This window comes from Rousettus aegyptiacus, unplaced genomic scaffold, assembly GCF_014176215.1.
Source record: "Rousettus aegyptiacus isolate mRouAeg1 unplaced genomic scaffold, mRouAeg1.p scaffold_m13_p_3, whole genome shotgun sequence".
In the NCBI taxonomy this organism is placed as follows: Eukaryota; Metazoa; Chordata; class Mammalia; order Chiroptera; family Pteropodidae; genus Rousettus; species Rousettus aegyptiacus.
The window spans coordinates 144,056,449-144,081,818 of NW_023416306.1; the positions used below are offsets into that span (position 1 = coordinate 144,056,449).

The 25,370-nt window shown below is 38.6% G+C and overlaps 1 protein-coding gene across 3 annotated transcripts in view; it reads left to right on the forward strand.

Moving 5' to 3' along the window:
- SYT16 (synaptotagmin 16) overlaps positions 1-25,370 on the forward strand; it is a 203,940-nt gene that overhangs the window by 159,405 nt on the left and 19,165 nt on the right. For all 3 annotated transcript variants that reach the window (XM_036239028.1, XM_036239027.1, XM_016141798.2), the window contains 3 exons: positions 12,860-13,072; positions 17,845-18,089; positions 22,862-23,302. In XM_036239028.1, the coding sequence (XP_036094921.1) occupies positions 12,860-13,072; positions 17,845-18,089; positions 22,862-23,302 (899 nt within the window). The remainder of the gene's footprint in view (positions 1-12,859; positions 13,073-17,844; positions 18,090-22,861; positions 23,303-25,370) is intronic.

The following is a 25,370-nucleotide window of genomic DNA, read 5'->3' on the forward strand; positions in this document are numbered from 1 at the left end:
ACACAACACTTGGGTCCTATCAAGAAATTCCCTTGTAGGAGGCTTACAAATTACAGAGCAGAGCTTAAAAGGGTCAGGGATGTTCACAGTTTAGCACTAGCTCTTTGTCCAGGTGAGCCCTGTTGCAGTGAAGAAACAGTGTAGAGTATTTGTCAAAGCTAAGTGTTCAAAAAACATTTGTACTAGAGAGAGCCCAATTAGTGAGAAATGCAACCCCAATGGGTACAGATACAGGTCTATTCAGAACATCCTCACAGTCAGAACTAATTACCCTACCTGTCAATGATTTCACAATGCCTCTTTTCATTATTTTGGATGAATTTGTCCTGGTCAAGCAGAAACATAAGCTTCAAAGAGGCTAAAGTAGCCCTGGATATAGGGCTAATCTTTTAGGTGGTAAATAACTAGTAATACAAATTTCTGTCCAGAGGTGTAAGGAAAATTTAGGGCTGATCTAGGCAAATGCTTTTGCTTGTGGGGATAAATATGGTGGGTTAAGTATGGCACGAGGGGAGTCCAGGTTGTGGCAGCATTGTCTGTCTTCAGGGTTATTAGGTTTGATTTCAGGAGCATAGGCTGTTAGGTGTAGGGTCCAATAACTAGAGACATAGATTGGTCAGACAAGAGCTAAATGTGAGATGTTTCAAGGCTTATCTAGGAACTCAGAATATAAGTCGGAAAGCCAGAAGAACTTCCCAGTAGACACTGTGGGGATTAGAGAGATGCTCCATTTGGTGGGCATTCTGGCCCTCACACATCTTTTCTGGGGCTGGAGCAGGAAGACAAGTTCTAGCCTTCATTGGCTTGGAGCCAGTTCAATTGCACAGGAATGGCTTAAGGCTGGGAATATTTCAACCAGTAGAGGAGGTCCTCATGCTTTGCAGTAGGAGAGGGAAGGTTGCCATGGGATATAGCTTTTTTACCTACTTTTTAAAAACTTTGTTGAGGTGCAATTGAAATACAATAAACTTCATGTACATAAAGTGTACAATTTGGTGAGTTTGACATGTTATAAGTATGAAGCCATCATCGCTCTCAAGAAAACAAACTTATATCACTCCAAATGTTTCTTTGTGCCTTTTAGTACTTCATCCCTCATTCTCTATTATAAGATTAAATTTTCTAGAATATTGTGTAAATGGAATTATATAATGTATACTATTTTTTTTCTTGTGTATTCTTTTTTGACTCCCCATTCTCCCCCATCAACTAATGCTTTTGAGATTCATCCATGTTGTTGCAGGTATAAATAGTTCGTTCCTCTTGATTGCTGGCTCATAGTCCATTGTATCAATATATCGCAATTTGTTTATTCATTCACCTGTTGCCGCACTTTTGGGTTGCTTTCAAATTTTGGCTGTTACAAATATAACCTTATATGAACATTTGTGTAAAAGTCTTTGTGTGGACATGCGTTTTGTTTTCTTGGGAAAATATCTGGGAGTGAAGTGGCCAAGTTACATGGTCAAGTGTATTTTTGAATTTTTAAGCAACTACCGAATCAGTTGTACCATTTTACATTCCCATTAACAGTATACCAGAGCTCCCAGTGCATTTTACTTCCTTGCCCTTGATATGGTCACTTTTAAAAAATTTTACTGGTATCTCATTTTGTTTTTAATTTGTTGTACCCCGTTGATCACTGATGTTGAACATCTTTTCATGTGTTTATACATGTACATATTAATTTATAAAGTGTTAATTTGAAATTTTTTATTTGGTTGTTTATACCGAGTGTATTATTGAGTTATAAAAGGTCTTTTTATATTCTGGATACAAGTCCTTTATCTGACATATTTGTGTAAATATTTTTCCTCAGTCTATGGCTTCCTTTTTCATTTCTTAATAATATCTTTGAAAGAGCAAAAGTTTAAATTTTGGATTGTCTAATTTATTAATTTTTTTCTTTTATGGTTATTCTTTTGCATATCTTAAGGTTACAAAGACTTCTCCTATGTTTTTTTCCCCAGGAGTTTTATAGTTTAAAGTTTTACAATTAGATCTATGACTAGAAACACACTGTGAGATAAAGGTTGATGTTCTATATTAATCCTCATTTTGCTCAAGCATCTTTTTTTTGGAAAGACTTTAATTTCTCCATTGTCTTGCCTTAGCACCTTTGCAAAAAAATTAACTATACTTGAGTGGGGCTATTCTTAGACTATTTCTGGACTTGTGTGGGGCTATTTCTAATTCTATTCTACTGATTTATCAGACTATCTTTTTGCCAATAGCAAACTGTCTTGATTAGTGTAGCTATGTAATAAGTCTTGAAATCAGGTAGGTTGGTACTCCCACTTTGTTCTTTTTAAAAAAATTATTTGAATGTTTCCTTCCTTATACTTTTTAGATTCGATTCATAAAATTCTACAAAATATCTGCTTGGATTTTGATTTTGATTGCTTTAAATCAATAGACTGGTTTGGGGAGATTAACATCTTAATATTGAGTGTTCTCTTGGTAATATTTTATTGCTTTTAGTGTGATAGTTGTCAACACCTCTTGTTAATTTATTCCTCAGTATTAATGTATTTTGATGTTATTGTAAACAGAATTTTTTAAAATTTCATTTTGAATTTGTTGTCAAGTATATAAATAGGATTGATTTTATATAATAACTGCTAAATTCAATAAGGGGTCTCATCTTTGATGTTAGATGTAAAGTTTTAGTAGATCCCTCTTTTTAGATTAATGTGTATCCCTAGGGAGCAAAGAATTTTTAAAATTTTTATTGAAATTGATGTTGAATATTGTAAATATCTATTTTTTTCTGTAACTGTTGAATTATTTGGTTTTCTTTTTATTGTGTTAATTTGATGAATTATATCAATTCATTTTAGTATTTTAAATTAACTTTGCATTTCTAGGATAAACCTTATGTGATCATAATGTATGATCCCTTTACTACATTACTGAATTCCATTTTTTAATATTTTGCCAAGGATTTTTTTTTAACTATGATCATAAATTATATTGGTCTATAATTTCCTATGCTTGTGATATCTTTGTCAGATGTTTGTATTAGGATTATGCTGGGTTGAGAAAGGTTCTATCTGCATCTACTTTCTCTAAGAGTTGTGTAGATATCGGTATTATATGACATTAATAGAGCTCTGTACCCTACAACTGCAGAATACTCTATCTTTTCAAGTTCACATCATCACAATGAACTATTTGTTGGGTCATAATATAAATTTATAGACTTACTGATTTTTTAAAAATTTAACTTATTTTGAATTTGTCTATTTCTCCCACAACTTCTATTAGTTTTTCCATCATGTATTTGAAGTCATGTTAATAGGTACATAGACACTTATGATTTTTGTGTCTTGATGAATTGATTACTTTATTATTATAAAATATCCTTCTTTATCTCTTGTCTTGAAGTCTACTTTGATATTAATATAACTACACCAGCTTCCTATGCTTACAGTTTACATATCTTTTAAGATCCTTTAACTTTTAACCTGTCTTTGTATTTATATTTAAAGTATGTTTCTTAAAGTTGGATCCTGCTTTTTTAATTTGGCAAACTCTGCTTTCAAGTGGGATATTTATTTCATTTGCATTTAATGTGTGAACATTATTGGGTTTAGGTATGTCATTTTGATGTTTGTTTTCTATTTGTGATATCAGATTTGTATATTCTGTTGCTTCTGTTGTTTTTAGCATTCAATTTTAATTTGTTTAATTTTTAGCTATATCTATTTGTATTTTCTTTTTTCATTGGTTGCCCTAAGAATTACATACACATCCCAAATTCCTCTCAATCCACTTTGAGTTAAAATTGTATCACTTTGTAATATTTACTATTTGCATTATACCACAACATTATACCACTTTATAATGATTTATATTTTGCTATAGTATAAATCATTACCTTTCTTCTCCTTCATGTTATTGTTATCTCATATTTTCTCCTCCACATTTTATCAGCACCACAATGCAATAGTACATATTTTTAGTTACCTTTTACAAAAAAAAGAAAAGAAAAAAAACATCAAATATTTTTTATATTTACCCACATATATACCATTATTATTGTTATTCTTTATTCTTTCCTTTAGATTTGAGATTTAGTTTGTTACCAGTTATCTTTTACATAAAGAACTTTCTTTAATATTTTTGAAATGCTAATCTAATGAATTTTCTATTATTTTATATGAAAATGTGTTTATTTTACATTCCTTTTGAAGGATTTTCTCTGGATATAAAATTCAGCATTGATATTTTTTTTCTTTCAGCACTTAAATATGTAATTTCATTATGTACTGGCTCCAATATTTTTTCTGAGAAAAGTCAGTTTTCATTAGTATTATTATTGTTTTCCTGTATGTAATGTGTTTTGTTCTTCTGTATGTAATGTAATGTGTTTTTCTTTCCCTTCCTATTTTCAGACACTTTTCTTCATCTTTGATTTTCAGCTGGTGATTATGATTTGCTGAGCTATTGAACTTTTGAATTAGGTTGTTCAAATTTTTTAATCTATATGTTAATTGTTTTTTCACCAAATTTGGGAGATTCTCAGCCATCATTTTAAAAATATTTTCTTCCACACTTTTTCCTTTTTTATTTTATTTTGTTTTCCTTCTTAGAATCCAGTTATACATATTTTAGACAACTTGATATACTATCCTTGTTCACTGGGGATTTATTTTTTCCAAATTTTTCATTCTTTAGATTGGTTTCTCTCTATTGAGATATTTCAAAGTTCTTTGCAATCTCAAATTTGCTATAAAACCAACCCAGTAAATGTTTTGTTATTTCTGAGAGTTTATTTTCAATTATTATTATTTATTTAATTCTATTTTATTATTTCCATTTTCTCTGCTGAAATTACCCTTATGTTTATTCATTATGACACTTTTCCCTTTGAATATATTTATAATAGATGCTTTAAAGATTTTGTCTTCTACATCCAACATCTGAGTCATCTTGAAGCTAGTTTTTATTGACTGCTTCTTCCTTTTTTTTATGATTCACATTTTTCTTGTAGCTTTGTATGTCTGGTAACTTTTGATCTTACATTGGACATTATGAATGAAATGTTGTAGAGGCATAAGATTCTTCCATCTTCCTGTGAAGAATGTTACTTTTTGTTTTAGTCCACAACTAAATTGCTAGTCGATTCCTTTCAACTTATGAAATATACTTTTATACTTTGTTACATTGAGCTTGTTTCAGTTTTAGTTCAGTTTTATTGTTACTTCTAAGGTTGACTCTTCTAGAGTTTTGGTGGAAAACCTGGGGTGTCTACCAAGCCCTCTAACTTGGCCAGACTCAAACTCCTAACTCAATCTCCCCTATGGTATACTACAGCCAAAATGCTCAAATTTTTAGCCTTCTAGCTTTTACTTTTTCTGGGTTCCTTCGATTCCCCCCATGTATCCATAGTTCAAGTTTTAGCCAAGTATTTGAATTTATATGTGGTCTTGGGGTTTTCTCTTTGTGGTACCTTCCTTTCTAGGATCTCTCTTATTTCCAGCTGCTCTGGCTGCTCTGACTTTTGTCCTCTGACACCTCAAGTCAATAAAGCTTTTGATTTCTGCCTGAGTCCTAGATGCCTTGTGCCTCACTGACATTGAAGTACATTTGGCAGAAAAACAATGTACCCATGTATTTCACCCAGTAAAGTTTCCTTCTTTCATTAACTGGATTTCCTGTAGTTTCTGCCTGCAGTGGCTCATTTTCTGACTTACATAGTTGGTTTAAAATTCATTTTATGTGAATTTATAATTGTTATTAGTAGGTTAGTTCAAATCACTTATTCTGCTGTTACCAGTACTGGAATCCTCAATATTGTAACTTACTTTTCCCTCACATAGTAATCTGTATTTTACTAATTTTAATAAAAGATTTTTTTTATTTGACTCACTTATATTTAACTATTACAAATGTCATCTCTTTGTTCATGTACAAAATGGAGTTGTCAAAACAGCTCAGACAAGTTGTAGGGTGACAAAACAGGTGTGCACAGGAGAACCGGATGCTAATTTTTCCTCTGCCACTAACTAGCTATTTGACTATAAATAAGCCCCTTTAGTAGTTTTTGACTTAGGTTATATTCTCTAGAATGAGGGAGTTGGGTTATATCTAAGTTTTTCAAGCTTTTAAAAAGTGTCAGGACTTTATTTTTAAATTTCTCAACAGAATCTTATAAAAAAAATATAAACCATATTAAAACGAAATAGTCATGATGGTAGAAGGCATATAGCTTAACCTGCTCAGTGCGACAGTGGAATTGTAGCTCCTTTGTGGAACCTTAGACCTCCAAAGAGCATAGCGTGAAAAAAAAAATAAGGCTGGATGATTTATAAAAATCTTTTCCTATGCTGCCTGGATGCAATGATGGCTGGATCATGCTTCTAGAAATGTGACCATTTTCTTAGGATCTGAAATGGACAGTTGTCACCTTTGACCTGCCTTCTGCTTTTTCAAGTTAACCAATGTCTTGTTTTTATTTTTATCCCCGTCGCCATGTCACCACGGGCAGACATTTGCTGCGGGTATTGAGAAATCTGGCATATAAGGGATTTCCTGCAATTGTAGCTAAAAGTAGCACCCCAGCACTGCACAACTGAGCACAGCCCACCTCTACCTGTCTCCACTTTCCATCTCTAAGCTACGAGCAGTACTTCCCTCCACCTAATTGCTCCTGTGTGGGTGGGAAGGAATGAATAAGTTTGGAGCTGCACCGATCACTTAGAAATTCTTCTTACATTTGTAAAACAGCAGACAGGCTTCAGAAATAATCTCTTTGTATCACCGGTTGGTGGTTTTGTTGCCTTAAAAGAAACAACAACACGAGTGGGTGTCGGGCACTGCCCACATGCAGACAGCATTGCCAACTCTTACAGAGCGCCCCACCTCCAGATTTGGGGAGAAAGATAGTGAGGTAAGGAGGGTCGTACAACCCACATATCAACTAAATCTCCTCCTGTCCAAGCTCTTGTTTCTTCCACAGCACCCTTGATGATGAATTTTTAAGTTAGACCCTGTAAGAACAGGCACATTCTTTCCTTTGCATGTAAATGTAAGGCTTCATAAAAGAGTTTCCACACAGGGCACTGCCATGATGGGACATGATAATAATAATAGTTAACATATATGCCAGGTATATGCTAAGTGCCTTTATATGATTTATCTCATTTAGTCCTCTCAACAACTTTAAGAAGTGAGGAATATCAAAATAAGGACACTGATGCTCATCAGAAAGATTACAGAGCTTCTGTAGGTCTCAAAGTAGCATTTGGAAGATACCAGATTCAAACTGAGGCAGCTTGACTCCAGATTCCATATTCTTAACCACTCTAGCCTTAACTGGTGTTATACCTGACAGGCAGTTTCTGTGGCATTGGAGCCCCACATTCTTGTCTCTTAAATGTAGAAGATGAAGATAGTGCTCCTCTGCCTCTCCTTATTTAAACTAGAAAAAAAGTCATTAAAATTTGGAGGAGGGACAATCTGCCTTCATTGAATTAGGCATTAGGTATTGATGGGTCTGTCTACAGATAGCTCTCTCTGCCTGTCGTCAACTTTCTGCCAGTGCAAGAAGCCCACAGTATTAACCTCAACAGTGCATGAACAAAGGTTGCAGAAGAATCTGACTTCTCTTTGGCGATGGATATTCAGGTTATATCCAAGATCTCTCTGTATTCTGTGTTTGAATGAAATGAACAATCACAATTTCAAGATGTGTCTTCATCACTGGTAATTGTGCAACTTGTTTTTGTGTTATTTTAGCAAGCTAATTGGAAAAATGAGTGAAGATTTTAATACAAATTCCCACTGTGCTATTTCCCACATACTTAGCTTGAAAGGGGTTTGAACCTGGTATTTGATATGTCATGTCACAAGATACTATCTTATCTCTGAAATAAGTGCCATAACTTAGATGAGACTTCGTGATTTTTCAAAGATTTAAGTTGAATGAAACTCAGATCAACTATTCAATTTTTTTAAAAAAATATGGTGACATTGATTAATGAAATCCAGTAAGTTTAAGGTGTACAATTTATGTGCATTCTGTGTTCACCACCCATAGTTAGATTTCTTTCTGTCACAACATATTCGACCCCCTCTCCCACCCTCCTCCCCCCTCTACCTTGTGGTTGCCACTAGTCTATTGTGCATTTCCACAAGTCTCTGTATGTTTGTCCTGTTTTTTGTTGCTTTTAGGTTTATATCCCACATATAAGTGATATCATGTGATTTTCAACTTTTTCTGTCTGGATTATTTTGTTTAGCATGATTATCTCAAGGTCCATCCATGTTGTCACAAAAGGCAATATTTCATCTCTTCTTATGGCTGAGTAATATTCCATTGTATACATGTACCACAGCTTCTTTATCCTATCATCTATCATAGGACACTTTGGTTGCTTCCATATCCTGGCCATAGTGAACAATGCTGCTATGAACATCGATGTGCAAATATCTTTTCGGATATGGGTTTTCAAGTCTTTGGGGTATGTACTCAGTAGAGGGATTGCTGGATCATATGGTAGATAAATTCTTAGTTTTTTTTGAGGAACCTCTATACTGTTTTCCATAGTGGCTGCACCAATTTTCAGTCCCACCAGCAGTGTATGAGGGTCCTTTTCCTCCACATCCTCTCCAACACTTGTAATTACTTGTCCTTTTGATAATAATTATTCAACTATTCAGTTGTTGACATAGACTCATTACAAGGTGAGTAGCTGGGAATCTTTCAAAAACAGAAGAGTTGGGATTATGCTGAGCAAATTAGTTAGACAGAGAAAGGTAAATTCCATATGATTTCACTTATATGTAGAATCTAAAGAACAAAAAGAACAAACTAACTGAAAAACAAAACCCCACAAATGTAGAGGAGAATCTGGTGATAGCCAGAGAGAAGGGGGGTGGGAAGGCTGGGAGAAAAGGATTAAGGGTTAAAGAGGTACATGTTAGTAGCTAATATATGGTTACAAGAATAGGGAGCATGACATAGGGAATGCAGTCGGCAGTAATGTAATGGCTACATGTAGAGCCAGAGGGAAGAGAGAGTAATCATCTTACACAGTTTATAAACTGTGTAAATGTCTAACCAGTGTACTGTTTACCTTAAACTAATAATAAAAAAAAATGGTAAAAACAATTACAAGAGTCGAGATTTGAGTTAGAAAAACTAACCCATTGGCGAGAGAGTTTGCAAAACCATTGACTTAGAACACTGGAGACCTGCCTTTGGGCCTGGAGTGGTGCACCTGTGGGTGAAGCGCTTGGCCTTTTTGGACTTTGGTTTCTCTTTGTGAAAATGAGTGAATAGATGGATGTTTATGAAAATTCTTTCCAGCTCAAGCTATGTGACTTTCTCTTCTCAGTGACAGAACAGAGTTGTGTAGATTTTAACCAGGATTTAAGAAGTTTTTTTGCTTGAGGCAGCAGACAATAGAGGAAGCATAATGTGGTCATATTGGTTTTGGAGTGAGACAGCTTGGGTTTGAATATCGCTCCATTATTTATTAACAGTTATGACTATGGCAAATTACTAACCTTACTGTGCTTCAGTTTCCCCATCCATACAATGGGGGTAATAAAGTACCCATGTCATTGGGTTATTGTGAGGAGTAAATAAGTTAAGATCTGCAAAGTCCTAGAAGAATGCCCAATGCGTGATAAATGCTGTATATGGGATTGCTTTTATTATTGTCATAGAGCCACTATCCACCTCTGTTGTTGCTCAGTGTTCCCAAGAGGGATGGCAGGTTTTGTGTTTAGGTGGAGAATTCCCTGAGATCCTTGGGGAATGATGCTTAGAATAACACAGTAGTTGCATTTATAATCCCATAAGGAGCAATAGCCAGGTATGCTGCAGCCCGCCTGTATGCATACACTCCCACATGGACTTACTGTTGTTCCCACTGCTCTGCTCTTCTCACAAAGGAAGCAATCTCCTGGCATATTTCAGGGTAGAAGCAGCAGAGTTCCTTATTACCTCACTCTGAAAAATAAGTGAGATTTGGCTCTAGTGTCCTGATGCAATGATGTCTGATATCTGATGATGTACACAGTGGCTAAGAACATAACTTATATGTTTAAATCCAAACTTTGTTGCTGTGCTACCTTTGTTGCCTAGGACAGTTTACATAACTCCTCTGTGACTCTGTTTCTTATCTCTATAATGGGAATAATAATAATAATATCTAGTTCATGGTGTTGCTGTGATGATTAAATGGGATAATATGTGCAAAGTCCCAGGAAAGGTGCCTGGCATAGAGTATATATTTAATAAATGGAAAATGTTATGATTACTATTAAGATTATTATATCAAGTGAGGAGAATCTTTGCTCCATGGGTGATCAGTGACTCACTGGGAAAAAAATCAAGGACTGCATATGGATAACTTAATGACTTCTAATTACTTATTTTATACATGTGGGAATTTCCATGAGCTAACTCACTAAAATTGAAATAGATGATTTATGACTACTTAAATTAAAAAAAAAATCACCTAGTAATACCAATGGAATGGAATCTGAATTGGAAAGAGCTCCAGATAGATGTCTAATCCCACCACCCCTCCCATGCATTTTCTCCCCGACTCCCTCCCAGGCACTTAGCTGGCCCTATACGCTAAAGGTGGAATGAGTTTAACTTTGTTCCCATAGGTGTCTGGATCTCTTCTATATGGGAGGGTTCTCCAAATTTCACAGTGCTATGTGGAGACATGAGCATGTTGAGACATGAGCAGACTGCCCGTGGTGGTGGTTTTCTGTGGGCACGGTGTTGGAGTTTTAGTGGGAAACCTAGTCCTCCCATGGCGCTGGTCACAGCTAATAAAATTTAGTGAGCTGATAACAATGCGCTCTCATGTTCTTAGAGTCATTGTTCCATGAAAAGGAGAAGCAGATTGAATTTTAATGCCCGTGGTCAGGAAGTTTTGAGTTGGAGGATTTAGATCTAGAAAAGACCTGGGAAATGATCCAGGCATTAGAAATGATCCACAGATGATGAAATGGGGCCAGAGAGCTTAAGGCACTCGACCACAGGGACTCAGCTGGTCAATGTAAGCATGTAGAATAAGAGCTATTTCCAACTCTCTCTGGTTCTCCAGCATCGTGATTAGAGACATGACCTAGAGAAACAGGCTGCCTTGATTCATCTTCATTCTGCCCCTTACTGGCAGTTGTAGACTTTTTCTGCCTCAATATTCTTACTTGGAAAATGGGAACAATAATGGGGATCTCATGTAGATTAAATGAGATAATATGTGTATGGCATTTAGGACAGTTCCTGGCACATAAAAAGTATTCAAAAGTGTTTGTTATTATTGTCATTCCAGAGAACCTCAGAAATATAAACTCTTAAATAAACCATAGAATAAAAGTTTTGACCAGGCTGGTGTTTGAAGTATTTTTCTCACTTAAAATTTTTTTCTTAGCTTCTGATTTAGAAGTGATCTTCAGGACCCAACTGTGAAGTAACAACCCAATTCTTCCCCAGAATCATTGTGGCTTTTGGATGGAAGGAGGAAATATTCAAAAAAATAACTCCCCATTAGTTATCGTTTCCAGTTCATATGCAGCAAATATTTACAGAGTAGTTTGCCATGTGCCTGGCACAGAGATAGAGCCTGGAGGGAGGCAACAGTAGGCCTTCTGTTGTGCCCCTTTCTCTCCTGGTGGGTAAAGGCTAGGTGGTGTGATCAGCAATTAAATAGACAATTCTGTGACAACACGAGGGAGCACTAACAGGGCATGACAGCGAGTCATTTTACATCATGTGGAAGGGGCCCTGCCCCTGATTTAAGGGGCCAAGGAAAGGCTTTTGGAAGCAGTGATGTCTATGCTGAAACCTGAATGATAAGCTAAATTCTCGGATAGTCTAGATGGGGGCTGAAGAGTATTCCAGGCACAGGGAACCACGGATGAGTATGTTGAGGGGTGGGGGTCTTCAGCTGGGAGAAAACACTGAGTATTCGCCAATTTATTCAACACCGAATGAGTGTTTATTAAGCACTAGCTGTGCAACAGGATTTTTTTTACATAACAGGCACACATCATTTAAGAAAACAGAAGACGTCTTCATTTTTGTGGACGTTATGGGAGAGAAGAGAGAAATAAAGCACTATGAAGAGAACTGCTTAAGGAAGGATGATCAGGGAAGTGTTTAGGGTGAAGTGACGGTTGGGCTGACATGTGAATGGTGAGAGGAGCCAGCCATGCAAACACCTGGGGAGGGAGGTTTCCAGGCAGAAGAAACAATAAAGACAAAGGATGTAAAGGCATGAACAATTGGGGCATGCTGGAGAATTGAAAGAGGACCAGTGTGCCGGAGATGTGGGGGAAGTGGTATGAATAATTCAAATGGTGTTTGGGTTGGGTTGTTGGTGTTGAGAAATACATCAGAATGTTTCTAGTACAAACTAGATCGATCTCTCTCTCTCTCTCTCTCTCTCTCTCTTTCAGAAAATCTCAGTTGCAAATATCTCCTCTCTGAAGTGGGGCTTGGCTCAGTGAGTTTTCATAACTGAGATGAGGCAAAGAACATGTTTCCCATCACCAAAGCATAGGCATGGGTAACCATGTGTGTGGGCAACATAACAAATCAGCCAGGCTGTCAGGTCAAAAAGAGGGCTCATTGTGTTAATTAGCATTGTCCCAATGGTTTCTCCTGGGTTTTAGCCATAAATTTCTAATTATTCTCATAAGCCTTCTCTTCCTGTTTTATTTGTTTGGACTCAAATTTGTGTTTCAAACAGGCCTTTAAATTCTTTCTCTCCAATTTGAGACTGCTTGATCCAGACTAATCGCCCATGTTCTCTGTTTCTCCCGTTATCTATCTCTGTATTCTCACGGGCCTCACCTGAGACTCATGGCTTTTGTTTGCTCCCAGTTACCAGCTTTGAAGATGATGAAGAGCCATGCACGTCTTCAGACACTGATGAAGAGGTGATCAAACAATTTGAGATTTCTGTGTCTCGGTCCCAGAGTTTCCGCTCACGAGCCTCTGAGAACAGAAAGCAGACGGGACTGGAGCAGAACCCAAAATTCCGCCACTTGCTCTCGACCGGTCGACAGGACAGCACAGAAGTGTCTGCTTGTGAAGGTATTCTTTGCATCGGACCCTTCCTTTGTCTAGACCAGTGATAGCCACTAGGAAGGATGTTTTTGAGCCACGTAACCACTGCACTTTCATCTGAGAGTTTAGAAAGGAAGAGAGAATGGGGCAGGACCTAGATGCTGGGGCAGTGTAAAGGGCACTTTCAAACCTCGCAGGCATCTTGTCCTGCAGGGAACTAGGGGAGGAAATGGATCAGAAGTGCCAAAGCCTTGACCCCAATTGCTGGGACCCTTTCCTTCTTTGTTGTTTTTGCTTTGTACATTTTGAATTCTAATGACTAGAACAGTATTTATCAAGCTTTATAAAGTCTTATTTCCTTCTGATAAGTACAAAAATTTCACATGCCTTTCTACTGACATTGAGATACTCCCATTTGGAATCAGAGAGTCTATTTTCCATGTATTTATAAAACCTCAGAAGATTTTTAAAGCCTTTCTCTTAATCACTTGTATTATTAAGTCAATAGGTATGTTTTATTTTCCAAATAAAAATATGTATTATAATAACATTGAATAACCTTTTTTCAAATGATGCATGCCCTGTACACTCTCCCTCATTCCCTGTAGTTTCTGGACACCCCGACTCCAGCCCCATCCTACATGAGAATTACTCGGCAAGAGCAAGATCTTATGCCATCTTCTAGCATCTTCATACCAAGTTTACTTTTCACAAAGGGGCAGAGGGATACTCGGAGGTAGTGTAAGCACAGCTTGTGATGGTAGGTAGACCTTGATAAGAGTCCTCCTTCATCCCAACCACTTAGGCAAAATAGCCTGGGGGGGGGGGGGAACAGCACAATATTTCTTAGTGCCTCCCTGACTCCTTTATGCCCAGAGCCCTGCACAGGACGTCAGGACAGGGAAAGGTCTGTGAAGTGTATTGGATAAAAAGCTTGTGAAAATGTCACAATATTTCCACCTTAGTGACCTGGATTCTCTAATATATTCTTTCTTTCCTTTTGGGCATGTTGTTCGACTCAAACCAGAGGAAGAATACTTGTAGCTCTATCATGTTTTTCAACATAGAACAGTAGAAAGAGAAAAGGGAAAGGTCAAAATTGAAAGAGATAACAGAGAAGAGATTTCTGACTTGACATAAAGATAAGGCAGACAAAAAAAAAAAAAAGGACAGAAGAAAAAGAGAATTAACAACAACAACAACAACAACAAAGCGCCTATTTATCAGTGGGAATATTATAATTTGCTATCCATCATGTAATTTTACTTATCGATATGAGCTAACATAACATATTTTATTGCTATTCTTTTCAGCCCAAGAAAAGCCAAGAAATAAATGCTCTCTGTAACCAAAGCACAATACTGACACTCTGTCATTTCCTTACACCCTCTCCTGTTTGTCTCTTTTCACTGAGAGGGCAAATGTTAGCTAATGAAAGTTAATAGCAGTTGATTCCCTAGGAGTAGCTTGTTTAATTCTAAAGATAATGGCCCCATTTCCCAGAAGCCTAACTATCTAGTTCCTGATTTACATTATTGGCCAATGTTCTGAGAGTTCTCATAACCATTTTAATCCTTACTATTCCTGAAATTAGCAACAACCTTTGTCATAACTGGTGATTCTGAATTTTTTGATAGATGGTAATAGAAAAGGTAAATTTTTCTCCACTAAAGAGAAGAAAAAGTCCACTACACTGAATGAATTACCTATAGGTTTTTGGGGGAAAATTAACAGGATTTTTCTAGAAATGGATAACTGTATGCTAAATTTTAGCTTATCAAATGCTATGAAAATGTTAATGTAATTTTTATTCTAAGTGATACCATGTGATTTTCAACTTTTTCTATTTGGCTTATTTTGCTCAGTATGATTATTTCAAGGTCCATCCAAGTTGTTGCAAATGACAGTATTTTATCTCTTCTTATGGCTGAATAATATTCCATTGTATATATGTACCACAGCTTATTTAGTCAACTTTCTATTGTAGGACACTTCATTTGCTTCCATAATGTAATTTTCATTGCATTATCTTTTTTCCGTGTCATTTCTTTTTGTTTGTCTTTAGTTCAGTGAATTTGTTTCAACAATAAAGAATAATGAAGAGATTAAGGGTCCACACCAGAGAGGACTTTTTTTTTTACTTGTTCCTTATTTAACTATTTTCCACTCTGCCTTAAACATGATTTTCTAAGCTCAAATTTAATTGCAGGGAATTCTTACTTTAAAAATGTACTCAAAATATCAGATCAATGAAATTAAAGGTCTAAATGTGAACCAGGAATAAATTACTGGTAGGTTGTCTCATGTGTCATCTTAAGTGAGATCCTTCATTCTAGTTTGAGTGGTGAAGTTGTTAGAACCAAGGCAATGCTATCTTCATATTCCAGACAGGCTCTCTCTGATTTAGTGTTATTTTGTATTAATTGTCACTACATTCCTGACAATGTCAAAGAGGGTTTGGACTAAGTGATCTGGATCAGAGGTTGTGCATCAAGTCTTTGGGTATGAAAGGTGGGATGCAGAATAATAGTTTACTTATAGGAGGTTTTTTCCCTTTGGTTTTCATGCAAGGCCTTATTTTTGCTTGTGAAATATTTAGTTCTTAGGATAGCACATAATAGCTAGACCTTACCTTCCTTGTGTCATTCATAACAGCTCAATTATGCTCAAAATTTGTGGTCAGTTGTGTTCGAGATGGTGTATTAATCAGGATTTTTTATTTATCAAGATGATATCAGGGATCTCTTTATACATATATAAAGAGAAATACTGTGAAGAAGAGAGCACTCGTGGGAGCTCGCTAGGCAACAGAATCACACAGCTCTGAAATCTGCAGCCCATAGGTGAAATTTCTTCTTCTCCAAGGACCCCTCAGTTCTCCTCTTAGGGTCTTTCAATGGACTGATTACACAGGATAATGTCCTTTACTAAAAGTCAACTACTTAAGGTCTTTAATCTACAAAGTACCTTCACAGCAACACCTAAATTAGTGTTTGAATGATTGGGGCCCATAGGCAAGCCTCATGGACAGGCAGAACTGACTGTCACAGATGGCAAGCAAAAGAGTATATGGGTGATGGCAAGAGAGAGGAATTTGGGAGAGTGAGAGAAAGTAATCGGTTACACTCCATCAAAGTGGGATATGAACTAAACAAATTCAAGAATATCCGTGCTAAAATAAATATGGTTGATGTGACATAATTATGCCCTATAATTTCTAAAAAGCCAGGATACATTTCTCTGACAACAGGCAATTACTTCTCTGTATGCGTTTAAGGTGACTTGATCTGCTTTAATTTAAAGCACGGGAAGACGGCTTTATGTAACAGTGAATCAATCACCTTTCCCTTTCCTCCTCCTTGCAACTTGACTCGTACCCCAGATTTGCCTTTTCTTATTCATCTCTGAATGTCTGTCAAGGAAAATGGTTTGTTACATTAATATAGTTCTTATGTTTTTCAGTTATGAATAGCTTTTCAAGGCTTAATGTAGCTTTTGAAAATTCCCTTATTACTGATCTAGGTATTATCACCATAGGAGCTGAAGTCATGAGACAATTTTATGGGGGTAATTTCTTGGCAAAGTTAGATTTTGTGCTACAATCCTGCTGGGTGCTACACACGTTGATGGATGACCCACTGTTTAATAGGACATTTTAGTGTTCGTGTATGTGAGGAATGGATGTGCTAATTAGAGCCTTAGAAGAAAATTCTGCTTTATGTTGTAGAGTTTTACATATGGAATATCCCTTATTCTGTCATTTTCTGTGGAATTTTTTGTGTGTGTGTATTTCTCAAATACACAGTGAGGAAGTACTGAGAGAGAAAGAGAAGAGAGAGGGGGGGAGGAGAGAGAGAGAGAGAGAGAGAGAGAGAGAGAGAGAGAGAGAGAGAAGAAAATAGAAGAGAGAGAGAGAGAGGAAGAAGGAGAAGAGGAAAGGAGGAGGAGGAGGTTTGGGAAAGATACTGAGTTTGAAGGAGTCAAAGAAGATTTGGGAGTTGTTAGGACTTTAGATAGACAGGAAGAAAAGTACAAGAGGAACAGCTTGAGGACCTTTGTGAACAGAAATTCACAAACATTTTCATGAGCCAGTGAGACCGCAGGTGACAGCAAGTCGGGAGGTAGTGGAAACCAGTTTGGGTCAGACAAAGGCTGATATTTGTGGAAGACCTGGTGGCTAGCAGGCAGACATTATTTGATATCTGTCTGATGTCTCATAGCATCATTTTATAGATGAGGAAACAAGTATTCAGACAATTCAAATTGTCCAATTTCTTAACACAGAGCTAGAATTCAAACCCAGATCATCTGAATCTAAGTCCAGTCTTCCTTCCATGGATCAAGCAGAGAACTTTTCACTTGAACCACTGAAGCCTTTTCAGCAGAGGGTAATATGGTGACCGTGGAAGATAAAGGGAAGAATGGAAAAGCAAAGAGACCATGTGATTGCCATAGTAGGCTGCTGTTCTTCCTTTCTAGATCCATCCCAAAGTCTTGTGGTCACTAGCTCCCACAAAATGCTAATGTGTTTATTTTAGTCTCCTAACAGAAATATACACTCTATATCCATATTATTAGAAAGTGTTTACACTTCTACCCTGTATAAAGAACTAATGATCTTTTTGATTATATGAACCAAGTTTACTCATCGTATGAATGGAATTATATTTCTGCAGGTGTTATTTGCTGGGGTTTGTTCTTGAGGGCTTTATTGGTATAGTTGCTAATGCTCAATTTCCCTAGGTCAATAGCCGTAAAATAATAATACATTTGAAATAGTTTCCTTATTACAAATTTAGATTTGGATGGAGCCAGCCAACTGAATTATTCCGAGAACCTATCTTATGGTGAAGATGACCACTCACAGTCCCCGTGTGAGGTGGGAGACATCAGGCACCATGGCACATCTTCTCAAGGGACCAGCGTGGTCCGCAGCCTCAGTCGCCAGTCCACAGAGGGCAGCTTGGAGATGGAGACGGCTTTTAATAACCGGGGACTTGAAGACTCCTATGCCACGGACAGCTCCTCTGTGTGGAGTCCAGAGGCAAGTTATTTGTTTTCCATTTTTTCTCATTCAGGTGTTGTGCCCCTTCTATCTTGTTCTTGTTCTCCCCCTCTCCCCCAATTCCTCAAGAAAACAAATTTCTATCACACAGAAGCATCACCTTGAAAAACAAAGAACTAAAAAGTCTTTATTTGAAATAAACTTTTGTTCAGATGACCAAGGCCTGACCCCTGTGTGTACCAATACAAGAATCATAAATGGAAAATTAAAAAGGAGAATGGTAGCAGAATGGATCCAGCAATAGTCAGGCTTCCTTTTTATATGAAGGAGTTTTAGTTTTTGAAGAGACTGATCAATTACTATGTGCCAGGCACTGTGCTAAGGATTTTACAAACATTGTCTTACCTACAGGCATTTGCTATTCTTTATTAGTGAGATCCCTCCTATTATGATTCTGCGACAGTCAGAGACATTAAATAGTGGTGTCTAATACTTACTTTGAAATTAATATTGATGAAATAAGTCATATAAGTATATGGAACTTTAGTATAATTTGCGGGGATACAGGAAAGAGGGGTGAATAGAATTTGTTAGCAACCATCTGACAGAAAATAAACAGGATGAATCTCTTATTAGGACCTGAACTGTCATACATACCAAATGTTCAACAAAAAGAAGAAAAACCCTAGAAAATCGTGTTCCAAAGCTTTCCTAATGCACCGGCGTGTGTAGAGGGAGTGTAAGGAGGTGTGCACGTGAGGCGTAAGGAGGTGTTTCTGCTAAGGACCGGAGATGGCAGCTCAAGATATGTGGTTTGTGGTTCGTTAAAAGCTGCCTTTTATACAGAGACACCCAAAGCTATTAACCTTACCAGTTTTGTAAAAAAAAAAATCTGCTTCTCTGCTGAGAGTCATACAGATCCTACACAGTAACGTTTAACGTTTAAAAATACTCTTTTTGGCTCTTATCACAAAAACAAAACAAAACTGTTTACCTGCCTAGCGATGCTCCGTCCCCTGATCACTGTGCCATTAGGCGGAGAATCGCATTCTCCAGGTAACCACCCATCTGCCTGCCTCATGGAACTTTAATAGAAGACTTGGTGTTGAGGGCACTAAATGTTCTCAGACTCCAAAAATACCCAGACATCTCCATTCAATCTCCTATCTATTTTGAGACAAAAACTGTAATTTGGTGCTTTTACAGTAGAACCTCAAGTGCAGCTCGGAGGCAGTTCCTGTAACTGCCTGCTTGGCAGGCTTAGCTCGCCTTTTAAGAATTGATTTATTTGCCTCTTAGCTGTATTAAAAACCCTGTCTTCCCCCATGTATCTGGCATCGGGAACATGTTGTAGGTCTGTTTACTTTGGGCCACACAGATGACATCACGGTCCTACTAAAACAATTTGATAGAAAATCTTTAAACCTCCATGGGTTTTGACAATGGGGCACAAGTATTCCCATCTTAAAGAAAAACTCAACCTTAGAGCTAAAAGACTCATTTATTTTGCCTCAGAAGGAAACAAGTAATGCAGTGTGACTTCCTCTTAGGCTGGTGGGTTCTCTCCTGGGAAAGGCCACCGGCGTTTCCCGGCGGGCCTGGGCCTTGGCAGGGACGGCAGTGGCAGGGCGGCTGGTGGAGCTGAGCACACGGGGAGGCAGCTGTCCCACTTTTCATCTCCGCTTTCCACTGATTAACTGCTTGGCCTTGAGAAGTTAATTAAAATCTGCCAAATGGGGATAAAAATGAAGAGATTTTTTACCTTGCAGGAAGGTCAGATGGATTAGCAGTGTTAACAGTACCACATGAGGCATGCCTTTAGTTGCCTGGTGATAGGTAAAGTGTGTTGAAATAATTAATTGCTATGAAAATACCAGGCTTCACAAATCCTCATTTCAGATCAACCCAGGAAGGGGCCACAAATCCCACTTTTTTATGGGCCACTGCTTGGATTGTCGCCATCCAGAGCCTGGCTGCTGCCTGGGGATGTGTAGCATTCAGTTATTTCCGAGTCCCAGGACTTTACTACAGACCTGCAGGTGCAGTGGGCATTTATGGGCATTTATCTGAATAGCTGATAGAAAAGTGGAGAGGTACTCATTTACTAGGATATTTTAACCTTGGCCTTGAAGTTGATGACAAAACTGGGGAAGTGTTAACTCGTTTTAAAAGCAGGGGGCTGAAAGGACGTGAAATTCAAAGCAGTGTGTGTTTCCAACTGTCTTTCATCCTGTTCACTTTTTGTTTCACACACTTCCTATACATATACATTGCTATGGTGAAAGCTTTGGGGGAGAGGAAAGGAGACATCATGGTTCGACATACAGTTCGGGATTTCAAGCATTAGTACTGGTAAATCCTGCATAGTCCTGGATGGGTATGTGATGTTGGGAATAGGGAGTAAGTTGCTCGGCCTTTCTAAGTCTTAGTCCCCCCAGCCCCCCCCCCCCCCCGCTAACACACACACAAAATGAAGATATTAAAATACCTCCCTTGTTAGGTTAATGTGAATGTTTTAAAAGATAATGTTTCTTAGCTGGATTTCCTAAAAAGCAGAGCGTACTTTGTTTGGACATGCAAGCCCAGGGAAGAGCAAGAGACAAAGGAGTGAGGCAGGGAAGAATGTGTAATCCAGTTGGCCACTACTAAGCGTGACTCACGGTTTGATCTTGTGGGACCGTATTCTAAGAAGCTGCATAAACTAATCTCAGGACATCTTTCCAAGGGGAGAAAGGTTTACTGCATGGAGCATTAACCCCCCCACACACTCTGACCTTTATATATGTGAGTGCCAGGCAGGATTCTGTAACTTTCCGAGCCTTGACATCAACATAGAGCCTGTGGTAGGAGCTGAGAATTACACTGAATGGCAGGAGATAAGGCTGTGGGATTGTGCCCGGCTGAAGCCACTTAGAGCCCAGACAGGCTGTGCCTGTCAGGAAAGATGGAACAAGAGGTGAGGCTAAGGAGGTCTGAAGTGCATAAAAGTGGATTTTTACAGGCTATAAAGTTTTCAGTGTGGTACCTGGCATAAGGGAGGGCTTAGTAGATGTTAGCTATTATCACTTATGGTCCAGCAAGCGATGTAGAGATGATTAAGAGTAGGCTAGAATAGACGAGTGTTTTAACAGAAGACTGTGTCTTGATTTTTGAGTTGGCCTAACTCCTTGGAGACTTGCTTCTAATATTATATCTACACTAGTCAGTTGTATTTTAAAGTCTCTATAGCAACCACTTTTATCACTTGAAACTAAGTACCTCTGAATAGAAACACTCACACACGAATGCATGCTCAGAGGAAAAGCTAAAAGAAGCTTCCCTTATTTTGCAAGAAGGCTACATTTTCTTGGTAGACTAATGTGAATCTTAAGAGAGGGTATTTATTAGGTGTCTCCTGTATGTCAAGTCCTTTAATTTTCACAACAACCTTATAAAGTATGTATCATTCCCATGTTACTGTTGAAAAAGAAAAAAGGAAAGTGGAAAGGATTAAATACCTTGTCCAGCAGCATCAAGGTTGTCAGTGATGGACTTGGGATCCCTAAGGCTGTCTCATTCTCAAGAGCCATGCACTTTCACCTGAGCTCTGTGGGAAAGCTAAGCTGATACATGTGCATTTTTGAGGAGTTTTATTATACAGATTAAAAAAAAAAAAAAAGGAGGTCTTTAAATTAGCAAAGTCTAGTTCCATTACATAAATAAGAACTGATTCTGATTTACAATTAGGAACACACCAAAGTTTAGTTATGGCTTAGAGTCATGCCTTCAGAGGAAAAATCAAATTAGGTTGACATTATTTATAGTTTGTTAGATGGTTGTTCATTACAGTAAATGCATTTCAGCTCAGTTTTCTTAGTGAGGTCATCAGATCTGACCGGCTACAGGTGAATTGCTGTCTAAGGGTGATATTTCATAATGAGGGGAGCCTGTTTGAAAATAGGTAGCACCAGTCTAGTGATGGAAATAGATATTTATAGAGTCTGGTCTGAGCCAGATTTTTTCCCCACATCTATTAAAACTTCACAACAGCACTCTATCAAGTAGGCATCTTAATACTCATTTTTTTTCAGCTAGAGTACAGACAGAATGGCCTATCTGGCCAAGGTCAAAAGCTAGTCAGTGGTAGAGTTATGAGTTCTGCTTGGCACTCATGTATATATTCAGCCCAGGTGTTCTGTCTCCAAGTCCAGTATTGCTGTTCGCTACATGGCTGCTGTGGGGGGCCCTCCTAAGCCCTTGCTACTCAAAGTGTGATTTGAGGTCAACTGTGACATCTTTACAACCTTTTGAGAAGTACAGAATCTCAGGCCCCACCCTAGTCCTACTGAATCAGAATCCCTAGATGATTCAATCCCCCGTGAACATTGGAGACTGACTATCTTCCATGTGGATCACCTATCTCCATTTTGTTAGGATTCTTGTCTTCAGGAGGTCCTGGCTCATAGAACACAGGCCCAGGCTCAACCGTCCCTCCTGGGAACTCGAGGAAGAGTTACCTCTTGGCAGTTGTGTAGTTGACTAATTTTAGACTTAGTATCTCAGCTGGTTTCAATTATAGTGGTCAATTGTGCTTTTTGAGAGACAGTATATGAAAATACTTTGTAAAACATAAAAGCTTTGTTCATTCTAAAAGCATTTATGAAAATTCATGTATGTCAGGTACTGTGCCTTCAAAAAATTCACAATCTAGTGGAGAGATAGACCAGTTGAAAAGTGTGGGGTTCTGAAGGCACACCAAAGGGACCCGTCTTGGCAAAACGTAATTGGGCATTATCATGTCCATTCCTAATCTTTTCCTCTGTCTGCAACAGGAGCAGGGTGGGACCAATTTTCAGGTGCCGTCTGGGGTCCCGGAACCCATCTCAAAATGTGGTGACATGGACGTCATCTTTGAATATAGAGCTGCTAGCCAGAAGCTCACAGTGACCATCGTGAGAGCACAGGGCCTCCCGGATAAGGACCGAAGTGGCATCAACTCCTGGCAAGTACACGTAGTGCTGCTGCCCAGTAAAAAACAGAGGGGCAGGACGAGCATACAGAGAGGCCCCAATCCTGTCTTCAAGGAGAAGGTCACCTTCACCAAGCTTGAGCCCAGAGACATGGCTGCCTGTGCCATCCGCTTCCGCCTATATGCTGCCCGCAAGATGGCCCGTGAAAGGGTGATGGGAGAGAAAGTCTTCTATCTCAGCCGCCTGCACCCAGAAGGGGAGATAAACATGACTCTGGTTCTGGAGCCAAGAAGTAATATCATTGTGAGTATGTTAAATGGCACCACTAATGATGTGGCGTGTTCGAGGGTATGGAATTGTCAGCCCTTGGCTTAGTGCATTCAGCCAGAGAATTCAAACACCTTAATCGAATTTTCCATTTGGTTCTCTTTATCTTTGTAAGCCATGATTTGCACTTTATGCTACAATGGTTTTTTGTGCTGTCTTCCCTATAACCTGCTAGATGTATTCCCTGTTCATTTTAGGAAATGACAGCACAGTGAGGGGCAGGGTGCGAGAAAACCGACAGAGGTGGCCAGGCCTTCTGGTTAGCTAATAAATGGTTCTACCGCCCATCCCCCCACCCTGCCCCTGGTATACATTATGACGAATCTCAGAGATGGGACTCTCAAGATGAGGTCCTTAACAAGCGCGCCTGAGTATGCTGCAACAGTAGCCCCGAACTCGAGCCACTTCTAAGACTTTTTATTTGCATAACCTAGCTCCTCCGTGTGCTCTGGGGTTTTGAGGAAAGACAGTGGAGGATGTATGTCTACAGGATGGGCAACCCATTGTTACCATGGGTTATGTGTCATCTAGTGAAAATATCCCCTTTTAAAAACCATTTGAAAAGATCAGGTATCTATTTCGGGCTATTGGATCAGTCGGTCATCCGTTCAAAAATGTTCACTGAGCGCCCACTCTGTGTCTGTACTGTACAGGCAACGGGGATGCAGGAAAGAACAAAATGGGAGATGCCTTGTTCCTCGGGGAGCTTTCAGTCTGGCGGAGGAAGGCGATAGTCGGCAAACCAGGGCAGGCCAGGGAAGAGGACAACAGAGCCTGCTCTTTGTTTAGACGAGTCAGAGAAAGTTTCTTTGAGGTGATGATAACATACTGAACTTAAGGAATCAAGCGTAGAAGGCTGGTGACATATGGAGGACAGGATTTTAGACAGAGAGAATGGCACATGGAAGCGTCAGGAGGTGGGAAGGAGCTTGTCATGTCTGAGGAAGAGGTAAGGAGTCGGGAAGGCCGGAGTGTGGTGATGGGAGCTCCAGCCACTTAAACTTTCAATAGATATCGCACAATTAATATCTCCAGACTTCAAGTCCTGAATGTTGCCTCCCTAAATCTGTTCCTCCTGCAGTCTTCCCATCTTGGCTAAATGGAATGTCATTCTTTAAGTTGCTCGGGTCGAAAATCTTAAAAGTCATTTGTGACTTCTCTCCTTTCCATCTGAAATCCTATTGACTCTATCTTCAAAATACAACCAGAATTGGACTCTCTGCTGAATTATTGAAATGGCCTCCTACTGTTCCCCATGCTTCTGCCTTTGCCCCCTCAGACTATTCCCAACATGGGGCTGGGGGTGTGTGTGTGTGTGGGGGGGAGGAATGAGGCCTTTAAAACATAAAATAGATCATGTCTCAATTCTGCTTAAATCCTTTTTTTCTTAAGCTCTGAGTAAAGTATATCTGAAATTATGGAAAACAGAAGCCACAGAAGGAATCCTGCCCTATAAAGCTTAGGGAAAAGTTTGATCAGACTCCCGTTTCTCTGTGCCAGGCCCTCTGCTGTGTACTAGGAGCACAGAGTTGAGTGGGAAAAATGAGTCCTTTGAGAGCAAAAAAAAATTTTTCCATTCATTGGTTGTTTCTTGAACATGATTTCATGCCAGACGTTGGGCTGTGTGCACTGTGGCCTGAGAGATTTATAAGGAATCGGATTTGACGGGAAAGGCAAACTATGCAGTGATGGGTGCCATAACAGATGCTTCTGTAAAAGCACAGGGGAGGGGGCGATCCTCACCCCAAGCTAAGCTAGTATTCCATTGTTGGATTATCATCATCTATGAGGGGCTACAAAGCACTCATTAAAACCACCCAGCCTTTTAGTTTATAAATCGTATTCCATGAAAACCCAGGATTCTAGGTGCCCGTGGCGTGGTAAACAAGATATTTTCCTACAGATGTGAAGAGTATTTAATTTTTTTTAAATGCATTTATTCATTGGAGTTCTGATAAGAAGCTTTAGGAAATGATTTTAGATGTCGAGAAGAAAGGTGTGAGTAAAGTCCAGTGCAGTTGTTTCTGGTACAGGAAGTGATGGC